The sequence below is a fragment of the Scophthalmus maximus genome, chromosome 21, assembly GCF_022379125.1.
Source record: "Scophthalmus maximus strain ysfricsl-2021 chromosome 21, ASM2237912v1, whole genome shotgun sequence".
Lineage (NCBI taxonomy): Eukaryota > Metazoa > Chordata > Actinopteri > Pleuronectiformes > Scophthalmidae > Scophthalmus > Scophthalmus maximus.
In genome coordinates, this window is record NC_061535.1 from 1,326,761 (window position 1) to 1,344,653 (window position 17,893).

General features: G+C 43.6%; 1 protein-coding gene across 4 annotated transcripts in view; it reads right to left on the reverse strand.

Moving 5' to 3' along the window:
• The window catches only part of LOC118291065 (sodium/hydrogen exchanger 9), a 62,438-nt gene that overhangs the window by 8,186 nt on the left and 36,359 nt on the right, over positions 1–17,893 (reverse strand). For 3 of the 4 annotated variants that reach the window (XR_004786534.2, XM_035618958.2, XM_035618957.2), the window contains exon 13: positions 3,213–3,255. Coding sequence is in view for 3 of the 4 variants with exons in the window: in XM_035618958.2 (XP_035474851.2) it covers positions 3,213–3,255 (43 nt within the window). In the remaining variant the exon portion in view is untranslated. Of the gene's footprint in view, positions 1–2,295; positions 2,593–3,212; positions 3,256–17,893 lie in introns of those variants that run through there. The other variant, XM_035618959.2, reaches the window with a different exon arrangement.

The window sequence follows — 17,893 nt, forward strand, 5'->3', positions numbered from 1 at the left end:
GCTCGCTAAAGCGCTCATCAGCCAGCTAGCCTGGGGTTAGCCTCGAGCGGGACTCCGGCTCTGCTGACGAGGCGAGCGGGACCAACACAACACGACACGACATGAGCCGGTTAACCATCGTCCGCGTATGGTTGGAAAATATGCTCCACCACGTTAAATGTGCCATACGAGCAATGCAATGTTAACGGAACATTAGTGCTAACTGTCAAGTTACATTAAGGTGTTTGTAAGTCAAGTGTTGATGTAACATATCAGCATTGTTTCAGAAGATACCGTTAACCTAGAGGATGCGGAGTGTTTTTGGTTGTGATGGAGTTTTTTTATTGCGCATGTATGATAACTTAAAATGAAAAAGAGGAACACAAGAAGTTTGATTCATATTTTTTACTAAAACCGACACAATAGATAATTAGGATGCAGAAACAGACTTGTTGGGATCGCATTTCACGTGGTTTGTCTGTGTATTTTTTCCTCCAGATGATGACATGAGGCAGAACTGAACTGACTCATTACTTCAGCACTGACCCAAGGTCCACATATGGTTTGTGAATAACTTAATGGTCACAATTTCCCCAAGTGAAACATGAGAACAGAACATGATCCTATGGGGCCCGTACGCTTTGATAACAATTAAATATTCTATACATACTGTACTGTACATTCACTGTGTTGGTAGAACACTGTTAAATCTAAAACTACATTCAAATACAGTTGAATATCTACAGAACACAAGAACACAAACCTCTTTATTTACAAACTTGTCTTACTATTTTTTATTTGTGTCTTGTCATTGTTGTAAGGGAAGGACCTGCCTGAAGGACTCCACTGTGCTGACCATGTTCTGTCTCCAACAGCAAAGAAGAAAAATGAATCAGTCGCTTCTTCTTTTAAAATATATTTAAATCACACAAACCTGTTATTGCTTAAGGTTTTATCTGTAGTGTAGGAGCTATTTGTCAATTAATAGTCAGATTTGAATGTAAAATCACACATATTCAGTCAGTATTAAAGACAAAAAGAGTCAAAATATATGAGCCAGAACCAGAAGTTATAGCTTAACTCTCAGATTTATTTTTAGTGAAGGTACAAAACACAAAAAGGTGGACAATAATAAAATTATAGAACATATTAATATACAGACTGGGCAGAATGAGCCCAGAGCTGCAGAGTCCCTGTGGCGGGAGGAGAAGGGGATACAGTGTGGGACTGTAGGGGAGGGGAAGAGCAGAGGTATTAAGTGATGTAGCTATAGTTGGTATTTTTTTATCAACCATGTAGCAGTTATAGGTCCCCTTCCCAAAGTGCTGGAGGTGAGTCTGCTGCAGGTCGTCTTCATGTGGACCAGCCTGATGCTACTGATCTCCCTCAGGTTGTCGTCACCACAGCGGATGATGAGGACGTCAGCAGCTGCTCTTCCTCACGGAGTGGAAACAGAGTGGAAGAAGGCTTTTCCACCCCAGTCCACCAGCCAAACACAGCACGCCAAGGTCTGCAGCTCTCTGGACACCTCGACGGACAAACTCATCACCACGTCCACATTGTGACTGTAGGATGAAAATTAGTGTGATAAATGCTTCAGATAATGAAAAATGTGAAGTCAACTAAAGAGTGTAGCTCACATTTTTATGTTGACAACACTGTTATGTCACATCTGTAAGATAAAATGGAACTAAAGAGCTACATCTCAGAATATAGATGACAGTCTCTAATACTTTATTTTTTGACAGACTAAATAACTGTAAAGTCAAGCAGCCACAACTGGTACTGGTTTGTTTTGTGCAGCTAGTGGAAGCATCACAGGTGAACTGAACAACAACCAATGTGCTGGAAGTAATAAACATCTGTAATAAATATAAAAGTGCCTTTCTTACAGTGGTATTCAAAGTGATTATCTGGTACAGTAATGTCTATAGCAGTACAGGTAAGGTAGAGTACCACGGACTTCTGTCAGTGTGAAAACTTGATCCTTGAACTGTTTACAACTGTGGTGTGGGGAATTATAGATTTTCTGTTTTCTTGTTTGGTGTATGTGTATGTCCCTTAAGGCCAAAATAAATAAGTAAACGACAATAATAACTAAGACTACAAGCCAGTGTCAATAAAACATTTACTGTATGCCAAGAACACTTACCATCACATGTAACTTCTGTTTAGTTAACGTTTAATTGTTTTAATTTATTAGAATCAAAATATAGTGGTGCAAACTACCAATAATACAAATAATAAAAAAAGTAATTTTTAAGACTTATAAATATTTATTTCAAACGTTGTTCCAGTGTTACTTACCACATGTAACGTTGGCTGGGACGACTGGTACTGGAGCTCACGTTACCGCAGTCATTACCGACCCGGTGCAGCCTCGGGGCCGCGGCACTAGCCGGCTCGCACTTAGCCTAGCTTATTAGCTTAGCTCCTTAGCGTCAGCTAGCTGGGAAGTTTCGACGTAGGTGGGCACGTTTCAGCAACCGGTCTGCATTCGGCCCACCTCTATGTCCATATTTGGATTAGCCGGGTAAAGGAGGAATCGATCCCCGGCAACATGGCGAAGGCTGAGCTGCTGCGGAACCGCCCACTTTGGGCTTCAAAACCGGCCTGCAGAAACCAATGGGCGACGTCACGGACGCTACGTCCATGTTTATATACAGTCTATGGTCTTAAGGTGTCGACGAGTGATGTTGCACTGCACTCGCACTGTTGGGATTTTGTTTCGGCGCACACACAAAAGCGGCAGCCGACATCGGAAATATTTGCTGATAAGGTCAAAGAAAAAATTGATCCCCTTGAAATGTAAACCTAATCGTGTAAGACTCTATGTAGGACATCATTAGGACTACTCATTGTAATGACGTTAATAGTATTCTAACACAAAACCAATACTGACTGTCTCCAATATATCTTTACATCAGTACAGTAGCACCAAATGCTCCAGATTCGAAATGGAATTGATGAGAAATACCTGTACAGCTACTCTGCAATGCTATGCAATTACATGGAGGCAGCAGTCAAGAATGTCCTGTTCAAAATGTTAACTACTTTGTAAAAATGAGTCAGTGATATAAGATAAAAATTTTCACTGTCGTAAAGGGCCACTTGCAGCAAAATTCAGTTCAGATTAAAATATATTTCCAATGTCAGAAAAGGAAAAAGACTGCAGGAGTAAATAGAACGGATAAAACATGGATTACTGAGAAGTCGCATTAAAAGTGTTTTACCTCAAAAGAAAGGTCCTCGTCAGGATCTGGATCCACCCCCACTCTGTAGAGAATGAAAAAAATGAAAAAGAGACAAATCGCAAGGTTTTAAATCTCCACTACATGGGATACTTGTAGTAGTATTATAGTAGTAGTATATTTATTCAAAAAGTCAGTCTAGTGCTGCATGCGACTGGGTTCGAACACGACCTGTCCAACAGTATCATCAAAATCGCCCTCGTCTTTCACACCGCACCAAGAGAATGTCAGCTGTGCAAACATCTTTGATAAATGACAGGCAGCGCCTGTCAAAAATTATGCGCGCCCGCAATTATCACCCCTGTTGAGGTGCGGACCCCACTTTGCCGCGGGTGTCCTTCGACAACAGGGCCGAGGGCAGCGGCACTGAATAGAAATGAGGGGACTCGGCGCTGGCCAGTGGCAGCCTAGTGGGCTGCTTCATCGGGACGCAAGGACCTTGTCTCGGAATGTGCATGCTTTCCCTGCATCTACGCTCGCGCCCCGACGTTCCAAAGTCACATTGTCATAATTTTCTGATATATTATCCGGGAACACCACACAAATGCCTATAATTCACAGCGATGCAGTAGCCGCGAACCCTCCTTTTACTGTCGTGTACGGTGGGTATGACATTTCTCACAGGGTTCTAAGTGAAGCTAAGTGCGAGACGGCTGTTAATGCTAGCGCCTGCAGGTCGGCAGTAAACTCTAATAGCCTCGCATTACCACCGCAATGCTCAGGATCTCATTTTGAGATGGCCTATACCACTATCGCTGTGCACCATGTGTGTGCCTTTGTGCTCGTGGGCCTTTTTGTATGACACCAAAGCCTTTGTGGCAACAACAGTGAGGAGATTCCCATCAAAGCATTACAGCGCTGCGACTACTTAAGAGTTTTGTCTTAGCCTCCTACCCTCCATGATCTATCGCTCTCCCGGTGTTTATCTTTACAGTGTTTCAATTCTTCCCACTCCGCTCATTGCCTCTGCTTGCTGCTTATCACATTTCAGTTTAGGGGCTTTGTTTTTGGTTTTAAAGAGAGGCTCTCTCGTGATATCGTCTCGAAGAGAACATCTTCAACCCAATTGCGCTTTTTAGTCCATTTGAGTCCGATCCGATCCTTGTTTTTCACTCTGTCCCCGTCTCCGTCCTACTCCACCTGGCTTCGGTTTGGTTCCTTCAAGCTTCCCACTACCCCAAACTTCATCTTAACCCCATCCATCTTTGTCTCTTTCTTTCTCACTTTTTCACCCAATATTCTTCCTGTTCCTGTTGTTCAAAGTCAAATTTGTCATAACACTTTTTACAGCCATCTTTCTCTGCCTCTCTGTCTATCTGTCCTCACATAATTTATACTCGCTCAGATCTTTCTGTCTTTATCACCTCCTACCTGCTCTATTCTGTTTCTCCGTCGCCTCCTACCACCATCTCCCAGCTTCTCTCTTTATTTTCTGCCCACCAGATGGATCTAGTCTTCTCGTCAGAACAATAGAACGAGGCATTGAGGTTGAATATGTGCTGACATTTTTACAGGAAGAGAAAGTGCTGGGGGTCTGTCTCTATTATGCAAGGCTTTTCTGGGTCTACACAGGAGAAACTTCTTTTGCTTGCTGTAGCACAAAGTTTTACGGAAAAAACCCTTGGATGGGGCAGGCCGTGACATGCACAAACCACCTGACATCGCCACACAGCCGGTGGGATACATTCCATGGTGACACGCTCTGTCACTGAGCTAAGCGGATGGAAAGAGGAAAGGGAAGATAAGGTATGAAAGAAAGAGCAAGAAAAGGGAATAATAGCTGAGGGTAGAGCAGAAAGCAGAGGGCAAAGGGGGACAAAATATAAAAAATAGAATAAAATATATCAATAGAAGAGTGTATTCCAGTTACCTGAGCGTGATGGAAGTATATAGTCTGTGGTGACACGAGAGTGACAGAAAGACTCGGTGCTGCAGGTGAATGTGTGAGTGTGAGAGGGAGACACGGTGAGTTTGTGGGTGAATGAGTGAGAGACTGACTAAGAGAAAGGACACGACAGTCGGAGAGAGACAGGGATGAACACATAAAAGGGAATAGAAGAGAGTGGCAGTCTCTCAGAGCAGATGCGATGAGGGGAGTAAAGAGATAACGAGGCATAGGGGTGTGTGTGAGTAGGACGGCGGCCTGCTCTGTGTCTCTGGGACAATACTTACCTGTCAGCCGGCCATGTTCTCAGACTCTTGCATTCTAAAATTGATGTGAGCGGTTAAGGTCAACCCACTGACGTTCGACGGAAACAAATTGCGGGCAAGCGAGTCTCAACACGCTGTGAGTTCACATTGAATTGAATCCGCACACGAGCGAGAGTGGACAGCTAGAGGCACAAACTGCGAGAGGAAAGAAAGTGCAACAGAGTAGAGAAGGTCGTTAATCTTTTCATACATTTAGACCCACTGCGGCACATGGGGGCTGAGTCAAAGATGCTTCTGTAATGAGTCTCTGTTGGAGTATGTGATCCTCACGTGGCCCAGATACCGCCACAAATTACGGTGGAGCACCCATTTCTGTCAGTGAGTCACATCCCGTGCAATAAAATCCCAGTCAAAAATAAAAACACACAATAGAGTAACCCAATCCCCGGCAATCTGGCAAGATTGTAAGATTCTGAAACCACAGTCTACAGTATGCCTGCTTCTCTGTTAGTTGGATCTTCATGTGCTGTTACGCTCTCAACTCACTTGCGTTGAGCTCCACTGTGACTAAAATATCTCTGGACACATTCCAAGATGACACAGCGCTTCGCGCAGGCCCTCTGCTTGACGACTCATCCGGGCTTTTGGGAACCGTCGCTATTAATATGAATACATTAGTTTATTGTGTATTTTATGTAGGACAAAGTAGCTGATTCTTATTCTATATCTTGTCCAACACATTGTAACTATAAAAAAAAACACCCACTCACATACCTCATAGAAAAAAGGAAGCGCACAGCCCTTGAGCAGTGATGCAGTGTGTGCGTGTGCCTGTAGTTGTGTCATCAGTGGGGCTGACAGCAGCGGGCTGATAAAACCATGTTTGCTCTGCTGCAGGCACGTCGAACACGAGACCCCCAAGAGAAGACATCACAAAACATCACAGGGCGTCAACCACCTCGCGCATACGGCTCCGTTATAAGATCTTCTTACCTCGGAGGCAGTGGTACTTAATTATGTTTACATTCAGGCAAGACATTTCCCCTTGCCATAATTTCCCCTGGGAGGAGTAAAATATCCAGTGGATATGATAAGTAGCACTAGTTAATAAACACCGGGATGCGTTTTGTCTTGACTTCAAGTACTCAATTAGCATACACTCAACAGGCACGGCAAATTAAGTTACAACACTCCGCCCCCTGTGCTGTGCTCAAACGTGCTACTCCCATCTTTTGCTGTTCTGACACAGAGATAAAGAGAGTTTGGGATACGATGGAAGGGGGAGCACAGAGAGGGAAGAGACAAACTGGGACGGTGCTTTCAGTTTGCTGTTTTGGAAATCCCACTTGGTTGTACTTCTCACCAGGGACACATGATTCCATACTCAACAGTGTTCACAAACATCACTGATATAAACACCAAACATAGGACACGCATATACTGTATATAGAAATAAGGGACGAGGCATGAGTAGTATAACCGGCATGACTGGCACATATTGGTGGACAGGTGCTATGATATGAATCTGGCTGTACTTTACTATGCTTGTCATGTCAATCAAACGGAACAACTTAAAAGTTCAAAATGTAATAGTGAGGATGTGTTTAGTGGCAAATTATGAATTGTCAAAATAAAAGCTGCTTGGTTGTTTGTTTGTTTGTTCTTTAAGTTGTGCGTCGATAGCATTTCTCATGGCAACCGTTATTTCCAAAGTCAGCAACACTCGCAGTATCTTTTATCATTTCCAAAATAAAAATGTCTGTGAGTATAAAGAATGTGTGAGAATGTGCTCTGGCACAAGTAGCTGTAACAGTGGGGTTCTAACCCTAACAGGGGGACACAACGCAGACACTGTACTGACAGAAAGATTGTAGTGATAAGAAAAACCCAAAGCGAGAACTGGGCTTTGGAGTAAAGACATAGTTCTCATCCAAAATGCTGAGAAAGATGACTTAGAGGGAACAACCTGCAATTTCCCTATAAATCACAAGCACATTTTGAGTATAAAATTGAACAGGCTTGATGATGGAAATGAGCATTTTGATCATAACTGACATTATATTTATATATATTTATATTATATATTATAATTATGCCTGTTTTACTGCTTTGTAAATATAACTGATGCAAATAACTTGTACACTCAGTCTATGAAAGAGTTTTTTGTCAACTTGTGAGTTGCTGCAGGTTCCAACCCAAAGATAATCTTCAAGTTTTCATGTGAAGTAACAAACTGCAAATATTTTACTCCAAACAAAAGTTGCCCCCGTAAAGTCACGAGAGGGCAGAGCGCACACAACATCGGTATGAATGAAACATATTGATCATAACATTAACTCCGGGCAAATAATAATTGCAATCCCAGAGTTTTATGTTACATTTAAATCACAATCTCTTAAAATTATTTGAAATTACAATTAGGAGGAAATCATGTACTGTTACACTGGATAGAATTGTGGGTTACAACACCAGCCTCTAAAAACTGCACGAGTTGACCTGCATGCATAATCTCATTTCTCCGTGTTACGAATCTGCAGTGGATGAGGTGATTAAAAACAATAACAATGCAACATGAGCTTCCATTCCTAATACTGTAGTCTTATAAAAGGACAATCTATATTTGGCCAAGTGTCTGATTGCAGTATTTGGGTCAATCTACTGAAACCTAGAGTGGGATCCCACTCTCTGCAGCTTTAACCCAAATTTCACTGTTAACCTGGTGTAAAAATAAAATTGGCAGAGTAGTGTGTGTGTGTGTATCATCAGATGCTTGGCTGTGCAGAGCAGCTAATTATAGAGTGATACAGTTCTTATCATAGATATCTAGCCAGAGAAACTTTTAAAAACATTTCTGTCACACTTCAAAACTGATGAAAAATCACCCACTCAACGGATAACCAAATATCATATTATGTTTTTGTTGTTTTGACTTAGTCACGGGATAATAGTGGCCAGAATTAACATTTCGACAATATGTAATGCGAACTTGGATATTCAAGTGTCAAGCCAGCGACATGTGTGATACTGCAACTTATATCAAATGTATTAAATCCCTTCAGTTACAGAAACATGATAATACAGCAGCAGATGGATTATTTAAATAAAAAAAATAATGACTGTGAATTCCAAATTTGACCTAAAAAAGCTGAAATAAAAGAAAACTGGCAAACTGAAAGAAAGAACCTACATTTTTGTTAATTTTTCATTATTTCAATTAACACATGGTTACCAGTAGTTTATGTGTTAATATGAACAAAATATCTTATAAGAAAAAGTTGTGCAACAATTTTGGGTTAGACACCCTTGCTGAGAATTAAATGAGAGCATCTCTCATCTGCAATGCATATATATAAAGCTAAAGCTGGCGCTGTCTAATTTCCCTAAGTGTACCTTTAAGGTTTACATACACATAATATTTGGATAAAGTGTTAAAATGTTGTCGAACTGCAGCTCTCAAGATAATTAACAGTTTAATTCTTTGTTTAAAATGTGCAAAAACCAAACAAAGGCTGTCTCAAGTTAAGCCTCTGGCTGTGGCTTCCTATTTACTTTCAGCAATTTGCCACTATAAAGAAATCAACGAGGTAGCAGGTATGCTTTACTGCTAACTAGTTTTTCATTGCTGTGTCAGGATCCTCTGTGATACATATACTGTACATTAGAACTACACCTCTGTCTCAGTTTATCCCTCCAGCATGGAAGCTGACAGTCATCAGCGTTTCCATCAGTGTCAGTTGAGGAGGAGGAAGTCTATTAGCATTTGAGACGACTGGATCCCCCTGTGGATAGGCCACGGACAGTTGGGAGCCAAATATGTTATTGTCACACAGAATTCATTTCACACCTTCACCCGGATGTCTCAGCATGACACGGGGAAACAGCCTAAAGTTAGTCTTGTGGAGGGAACAGGACACATGGTGAGATGAACATCGGCTGCATAACTGCCCAAGAAGGTCAAATTTAATATCCGGACAAAAACATCAAACTTGCATTACATTATCTTGAAATGCACATTGCATTCACCGTCTTTCCTTCATTGGAAAGAATGAGCGTTGAATTTTGAGCATTGAATGTATGTGCATCAGTAACGGAATCTATCGGAAAAGAAATCCCAAATTACTTTGCTCCTTTTCATTCCAGGCTCGCTTTTTTTAAGATGACAAATATGCTTCCCCTCGAAGTGCCACTATGTTTCTTTGAGTATTCACAGGAAGGAGAGTTGAGTTATTAGTTTTGACGGAAAGACCCACAACCATCAGTTTTGTCAGTGCAGATTGACTGCCCTCACTGAATAATAACATTACTCTTGGCAAATATACCAGACAGATATATCACCACTAGCTCACAAGCTTGGTCCCAGTCAACCTTTCACTACTGGCTAGGAAATAAAGCCATCCAACGCAAATGTATAATAACTATTTAAATAATTTCAAAATCTCTTCTAGTTAGGTAGTAATTGCACAAGATCTACTTGAGGGAAATTCTGGTAAATCCATCCTATCTTTGAATGTCTAGATTTGGCCATCAGCAATAACTGGTAAAGATTTTGTGTAGGTGTAAGCCCCACACAAATATGGACATGTATGCCACATAGATAGACATCAATTTCTCTCCCTGACCCAGCCGGGTCCTTTCTGAATTGCTCTAAAACCTCAGACCATTTAAAGAGCAAAGTGTTTGACTTCATAAACAACAACGGCCTGTTGCATTACTGCTCGCTTGTGTGTTGACGGACTGGAAATTCATGATGTGTTGCGCTCACTGAAAACCAACCAATTTCAAAAAGCAAAGGTTGTTGATGAGGCTTTACGTGAGTGGACACGTCTGATGGCACGTGGCTGTGAGCTGCCAGATCAATCACAATTGTGCGACAGTACAAATCCCATTACACGGCGTCATTTCTCCTTCCTTCCTCCTTCCTTGCACCCACTCTTCGCCAAAAACTGCCTCCGCATAAATGAGATCTAAATCCTCCTTTTGATGGCGCAGGTGAAGCTCTTTCACGGTTGCCTCTGGGGGATGTCTTGATGCCTTGTTTGGTTGTCATATTTGGATAGCGCCATTTTCTTTTTTTGTGGGCGATCATGGCCGATGTCTGCTGGCACCAGCTAAATATATCAGGCCAATCTCAGAGACAGAACTTATTGGAACGGATGCAGAGAGTGTGGGTTAAGATGACAAAACCACACAGAACTGGGCTAATTGCTTTTGGAGGGATATTCTTGTCTTTTTTTTTTCTTCTCAGGAATGCAAGCCAGGCTACTGATCTGCGATAGCCAAAGACACTGTGACCGCTATGAAACACCTACTCAAACTGACAGGAAGAAGGTGCCATGAGATGACACGAGTGGTGAGAATATAAGGCAAGGGTTGTGGTCTGTATCTGCTGCAATGTCAGCCAGCAGCCTGGATGGCCATTAGCAGAATCTGTCTGACAAATCGGAGGTCAGTGTCAAACTACAGTTTCACACCCCCCCCAGGCATGGAGTAGCTACTGTCATATCTGGAAAAATGCACATTCACGTGTTGCAGCTGCATAAGTGGTCTACATTCGTTGATTTGGGGTTTTGGACAAGGGTATCATCACCCCCCACTATATTCCGCCTTGCACACTCATCCGCTGTCTCAATCCCCCCCCCCCCTTCTTTTCTCGAATGCACACCTTAATAACGCTGCTGCTGTTGCTGCTGATCAGGGGGAGATTGTCCTTTATATGTAGGTGCTGATGAAATTTTGAGGGCGAGCGGTGAATTATTTAGAAGGGAGGATTATGAAAGCAGCTTCTTGGCACATTGCTAGCGGATATGAATTGATATGAATCGTCGGGCCCCCCCCCCCCTTTTGGTTTGCTCTGCTTCTCCCTGAAACCACAGACCCTCTGAACAGAAGTCCAGACACATGGCCACGGGACACAGCAGACTGGACAGCCAGATGCCCTTTGAGCGCGTGACAGGCTCGTCGCGATGACGTACAGTGCACGAGACGGCCAGCAGAAAGAGGGTGGGATTGTGTGTCTATGTGTGGGTGAGGGACAAGACAGAAGGGCATAACGCAGACTGACCCCTTCCCACAGCAACAGATGGCCAACTCAAGGCCTGCCAAGTCTATTCTTCTTTTTCCTCTGGTTCTGTCTGGAGGCGGGGGACTACAGTTCCAACTCAGAAGGGTTAGAAAAAAGACACAAGGCCTTACACACAGACAGAGAGCACACATAAACATGAACCAACATTTCTGTGGACAAAGTCTGACGCTTAGCTATGCACCAGTTATGTAACAGCTTCACACAGATGCCTTTCGATGAAGATTCAATTTCCTCTCTTGTTTCACTTGAATGTCTCAAAGGGAGTTACTCTGCATCCATTTCTCTCCGCAACAATAGCACGGATTAGAGGAAGTCACCGCACAGAAAACCATAGGTCAGATTCTCGAGAAGAAATAAAAGGAGCATCCTTTCAAGCTGTGGACCTTAAAGCTTCTTTTTTTTCTCTCCACAAACTGGTTTTACTTCTTATTGCTGGAACAAAGTCTAACAGTTATTAAATGATCAGAATCTTTGCCGCGTTTAAATGTGACACAGTACACACTTAGCATTTCAGCAGTTTCATTGTGAGCATGTTAGCATTCAGCTCAAAGCCCCATCGTGTCTTAGTGCAGCCTCACGGCGCCGCTCGCGGGGCTGTAGAATTGTTGTCTTATTAATTTTTCAACAACATTATCTAATGCAATGACCTTTTGGCACCAACGTTTGTTTTTTTGTTGTTTTTTTACAACATGTCTGACTTGTCATTTTTCCTCCCTCAGACATGTGGTCTATTCCAAATTCACGGCAATTAACTTTGGGGGTAAAATGTCTTTACAACTGTGTGTGTGCTCACGGTTGATACTGTTTAGTACCACCAACCAGTTACAAACCAGTATGCTCAACTTGATCCAACTGCTGACGAAACCAGATCACATACAATTTCACTGCCTTTAACTAACCCATCTCGCTCATGGGTCAACACGAATGCAAAGGCCACAGGGGAAGTGAGCAGCGGTCCGACTATATTATTGGTCCGGGTTGGACTTTTATTGCCGACGGACCGTCGAAAGTCTGAAGAAAGTTTGAAGAAGATAGAAGATTGAGGACTTTGAGAAGTAGGGCAAGTGAAACGTTAATGCAAGATAACTGTGATTAAGCTCGCTATGTCACTGTCACAAATGAGCAATGTTGTACAATGTGTTTATACTTTTTCATATTTCTGCACTCAACTGCAATCTAACGTTGGCAATCTAAGGCAAAAAAGTAAAATTAAAAAACACTTATGATCGATGGGTTTGCATGCTTGTAGCATGACAAGGGCGCAAAGTTCAGAATACTTGAAACATTTCGTTTTCTGCACCTAGAATACAACTGAGGGGGGGGGAAAAACAGGATTTCACACCTTAAGTATATGTACTTTGTAATATATAAATACTGGTTGCTTAGAATAAAAGCCCTCTAGTTGCTAAGGGGGGTGGGGGGTCTCAACTGCTTGCGATACCAGCTCTCATAAAGTGTCACTGCCCTCCTCACGAATAATTGAATAACTCCAACTGGATTTCTCACCTTAAAGCCCCCCTCCACTCCAGAAAGTGTTTTTCTTCTGTTTCTGTGCTCTAAAATGTCTGACTTTGACTATAGGGAATTTTATCTGAGCAAATTTTGTCACTAGAGGTGTTTTCACATTCCTCTCCTGGAGGAGGAGATTTCTGTGCACTTCTCTGCAGTTTGAAATTCAAACGAACCTTGGGCACGAGTGGTACGTCACAAATACAGAAAACCAGTCACTGTTGAATATGCAAATGTGGGCAAAGAAACCGAAACTTACAGTGCATGGTGTTTTTTGTAGTGTTCGACCGATAGTATCGGCCGATGTTTGCGTTTTTTACGTGTATCGGCATCGGCCGATGCACGGCTGCTACGTTCGCCGATAGTTGTTTTTGGGAGGGCAGATCCAGTCGCCTATTGGGCCCGGCCCCGCTCTCTCCCGAACCATTTACCCAGCGCCGTCGCGGTGCCTCTGCCCTACCCAACTCTCCGTTCTCCTCCGGAGAGCGGGAGGGGGATTCAATGTCTCCCACCCCGCTCTGCCGCCGCCGCCGCTTCTCCGACGACTTCTCGCTGGCTCCAGCCGGCTTAGTCGTGGGTCGCGGTGGACAGAGCGCCCGGTGGGTTTGTGTTTTTCTCCGTCTTCTCCGAACACTTTGCCTCCTGGACTTTTTAATCTCGGGGGGGGGTGGGGGGGGGCGCCGCCGACCGACGGGCGCGAGGCTCGTGGTTGCTGTTTCACGCATCCTCCAAGTCCTCGCGCTCTCTCTGCTCGTCGGCTCTTCTCCCCCCGTACCCTCCTTCTCTTCCCCGCCTTTCCCCTCTCTGCTTCGGCAGGCGGGTACTGGCGGCGCCCCCTGTCGGGCCCCGCACAGAGTCGGGCGCGGCTGCCGCTGGGCTTTTTGAGTCTCCCAAACTGTTGGCTAATGGAAAAATCAAGCATGAAATTGTGTAGTTTAAAGGGGGCAAAAGTGAATGGCAACCAAGTGCTTCGGACATTTGGGGAGTAGCAAGCATTTAACCCTCTGTCGAAGAGTAGCTGAGGTCACATGGGGGTTGTTAGTCCACTTGGCTGTGATCATGTGAGTCAAGGTGCGAATGGATGTTGGTCAGTCTGGCTGAGAACACTGGTAGACTGTCGACGGATATACACATTTCTGTCCTCAAAGGAGCATCTTCTATTTTTCAGATGTGGGCAGACTGCCAAGAGTTGACCTCAGGACTTGGCCCCTAATGCGTTGGGTCATGCACTTCTTACAATCGTGAGTGTGGTCTTTAATGTGGAGAAGAGTCTGTCACTCTGTGTCACTGGTTTTTAAAAAAACAACAGGATACAGATGCAGCCATGTGTGGAAAGATGACGTTGTTGCTTTTCTTCTTCTTTTTATTTGTTAAACCAGATCTTTTTGCTGTTTCACCCAAAACCCAGTATGGCAAGCCACAAGATTTCTGAGCTTCCTCGAGGTGTTTGTTGTCCTTTTCTATTGCCACAGTGATTGTGGACAAATCTGAGCCCAGTTCAGATTCTGATAATCCCCAGCTTGTGTGGTGACGGTGACTGCATATACAAATAGACGACCCGTCGCCACCTCCTCCCATTGCCCAAAGATGAAGCTAAGATATCCTATCTGCCATCTTGGGGTTCTGACGCAATTTGGAGCCAGAGTCTGCAAAATAGTGATCTTCGTAGTGTGGTCCCTTGATATTTGTTCTCGACCAATCACAAGTCAGTCTCAACTGTCAATCATGATGTTTCACCCCATTTTTAAGGCACCAAATAACTAATTAAAACCCGACTAACATCATATATACATCAGTGTAACAATGAATACCAAAAATGACAGCAACCATCTTTGAGGGAATTTTTCTTTTTTACATATACTTTGACGGTCCAGTTTGGTCCATGTCCCTGTCAGTATGAAAAATACTGCAGCCAGACACCAGGGGGCGATCAAGATGATTTGGCTTCACTTTAAGGGGCTGTCATGTCGTCCATCTTTATTTATAGTCTATGGTGGTGAGAGTCAAACAGTAAATATTCATCATCGTGTTTGTTCACTTTACTCTCAAGTGATTAAAAGAGAAGCATAACCAGATAAAATATAGCTCTAGAATTAGATATGTCATAGTTATGGTTAAGGCGTTCCTGGACCAAAGTCCTTTGGGGGGTGTTCATGTGTCTGTGTGTGTGTATCTGTGTGTTGATTGGTGTTATGGGAGCAGGGTGGTACCACTTGCTGAAAAAAAAAATCTATAAAAAAGCCATGTTGTAAAACTTTCTCCTCTAAATAGAAACAATTAACTTGATTCAACTCAGGCACTCGCTCCCTCCAATTTTCTGTCTCCATCTCTCCCTTCAATGTTCCCTCCGTTAATTCTTCAAGAAGCCCAGGGCTGAAATTATAGAGGGCAAAAAATAACGTCTCTATAAATAAGAGGTGTCCATCGAGAGTGATTGAGAGGCAAGGTCGCTAGGCAGCTGGGGACGATAGGTAAGTGGGTTTCATTTGTGCTCTCTATTTGTGCTTCCAAAGAGTAGCCCCCGAGAACTGTACGACATAAACACAAGGCCGTGGTTTCTCTAGTGTGTCACACACTAACACACATTGCGATCAAGAGTGCTTTCGAACACACTGTTTAGCTCTACCTCCTCAGCTTTTTGCAGTGTTGCAAATTTAGTCGCATCAATACCATCCATCAGCCCTCATTACCACTTTCCCGCTGCCGCCTCTGAGGACTCCAGTCTTAAAGCACTGTTCATCCACCTGCAGTGTGGAGAAGTGGGCCTTTGTGTGCGTTTGCATTTATGCATGCGTGTGTGTGTGTGTGTGTGTGTGTGTGTGTGTGTGTGAGAGAGAGACAGAGAGCACCCCGTATCTGTTTTATAATTTATACTCATGTGTGGATCGTCTTTCAGCCCACAAACACCCGGCTGAGAAACACACGGCACATACTGATGTTCTTGCCGTGTTTTCTCTCACACCGCTCTGCACCTCTGACGCTTAACTGAGACTTGCTTTTCACAAATTACTGCTCAACACACCACTTTGTGTCCATTTGCATATAGTATTTGTGCAAAAAATTCTCTGGCTCTGCATTTAGTGCATTTATTTGCTTTCAAACAGCCCCTACACACACCAGAGGGCACTTTCAATACCCCAACGCTCTTCACAATGGCCCTCCTCCTCCCTCTCCGCACTGACGTCACATCCATTAGGCCGTGCCTCTGGGCCCTTCTAATGGAGACTGGAGCGGAGGACTACGATGTATGAGACCCCTCATCCAGAGTCAATCTCCACCTGATAAATCTGACAGACGCGGTTACCACAACAATCCGTTTGGTCTCTCTCTGCACACCGCCCCGACCGCTTGAGCGGGAGCCCATTGAAGTGCGTGTGAGAGGGGAGAGGGAGTCATCAACAGTGGCACATGCACACCCTCGCTCTCACCTGTTTTTATTGTGTGAACACGGGTGCACGCGCACACACACACAAACACAGCTCGACTATCAACACACATAGTATCTGGTGCCACAGAGAGTAACCCAGGCAGGCCAATGTGAAGAGATAACGTTTCATTTCGGATCAGCATAAGAGTAATAATCCTCTGGCCTTTCGCAGCCTCCATCGCCCTCATTAGTTCCCAACATTAACATCCTCAATTATTGTTCTATTTACGCTGTGATTGCGATATTCGTTGTATGTATCCATATAGTATATATAATTTTTTCTGTGTCCGTATTCGGATGTTGTCAGTGTTCGATGTCTGTATTCATATTTTGATGGCACATCCTCATCCCAGACTGAGAAGAGAGCAGTCTGAAATGTTAAAAAGAAGCTTGGAGACATAATCAATGGTCGGCGCGGCTGGCTGAACTTGCAGGGCTCCACTGTGACTTAGTGTCGCACATCTGAACCCTGTTGCCAACTGGAGCCGAGCTCAATGTAATGAGAAATGAGACTTAACTTTCAGTGCAGCGAGGGAGGGAAAATCACCCGAGGAGGAACAAGGGGGGAGAAGAAAACTTGGGGGGGGGGACAAAGTCAGAGGAAATAAAGATATAGAGACAAAACGAACCGCAGGTTGTTTTAAAAATAACAGCGACAAAGTGTTCTGGAAACAGTCTTACAAAATTCAAATCCATCATCGGATCAGCAGGCTACATTAAAAAGAAATGCGCTCGGTAGACAGAAAAAAGTTCAGTGTACAAATCGCACCAAGCATTTTGATCCAACTCCTGAAGGGACCAGAAGTATAATAAGTTGTAAATTAGTTTCCCCATTCAGAAAGCTACAGTAGAACAGAAATTGCTTTGGGAATCCCATTACATTACACTATGTACCATTTTTTTTAAGGCAAGACACAAAAGACCTTCCTCCCTGTCTTAGTTGCAAGGTCATACCTTGCTGTAGATCGGTTCTCTAAGTCACTCTTCTCTTTCTCATTGGCCTTTATTGCAAAGCAATTGCTTTGACCAAACAGAACAAAGAATATACCAATGCAGTCTTATTGTCTCCTTCCGTTATCAGAAGGGGCAAACCTATGCAGGGGCCATTCATCTTTGGAGTCCTTTGAAGTATCTTCCATCCTGTCAGGTTGACATCTTTTTATCACGGACAGTGTGTATCCTATGCACATGCGGAGATGTAGGTTACTTTCCTCTCTCATTCAGTCCTTCATGCATTAGGAGGGATGAGGTGTGTAGATGTGTGTGTGTGTGTGTGTGTGTGTGTGTGTGTGTGTGTGTGTGTGTGGCCTTTTTTATATTGCTTACACAATTGCAAAATGTTATCAAATACCGTATGGGCAACTCTCTATGGATGTCAGAGACACTGAGAGCACGGTAAAAAGACAGGGAGGGTTTCAAGAGGTCAGTGGGCCATGAAGGAGAGTGAGAGACATCAGAGACATGGTTTTCCAACTGTCCATCTGTTCATTCAGA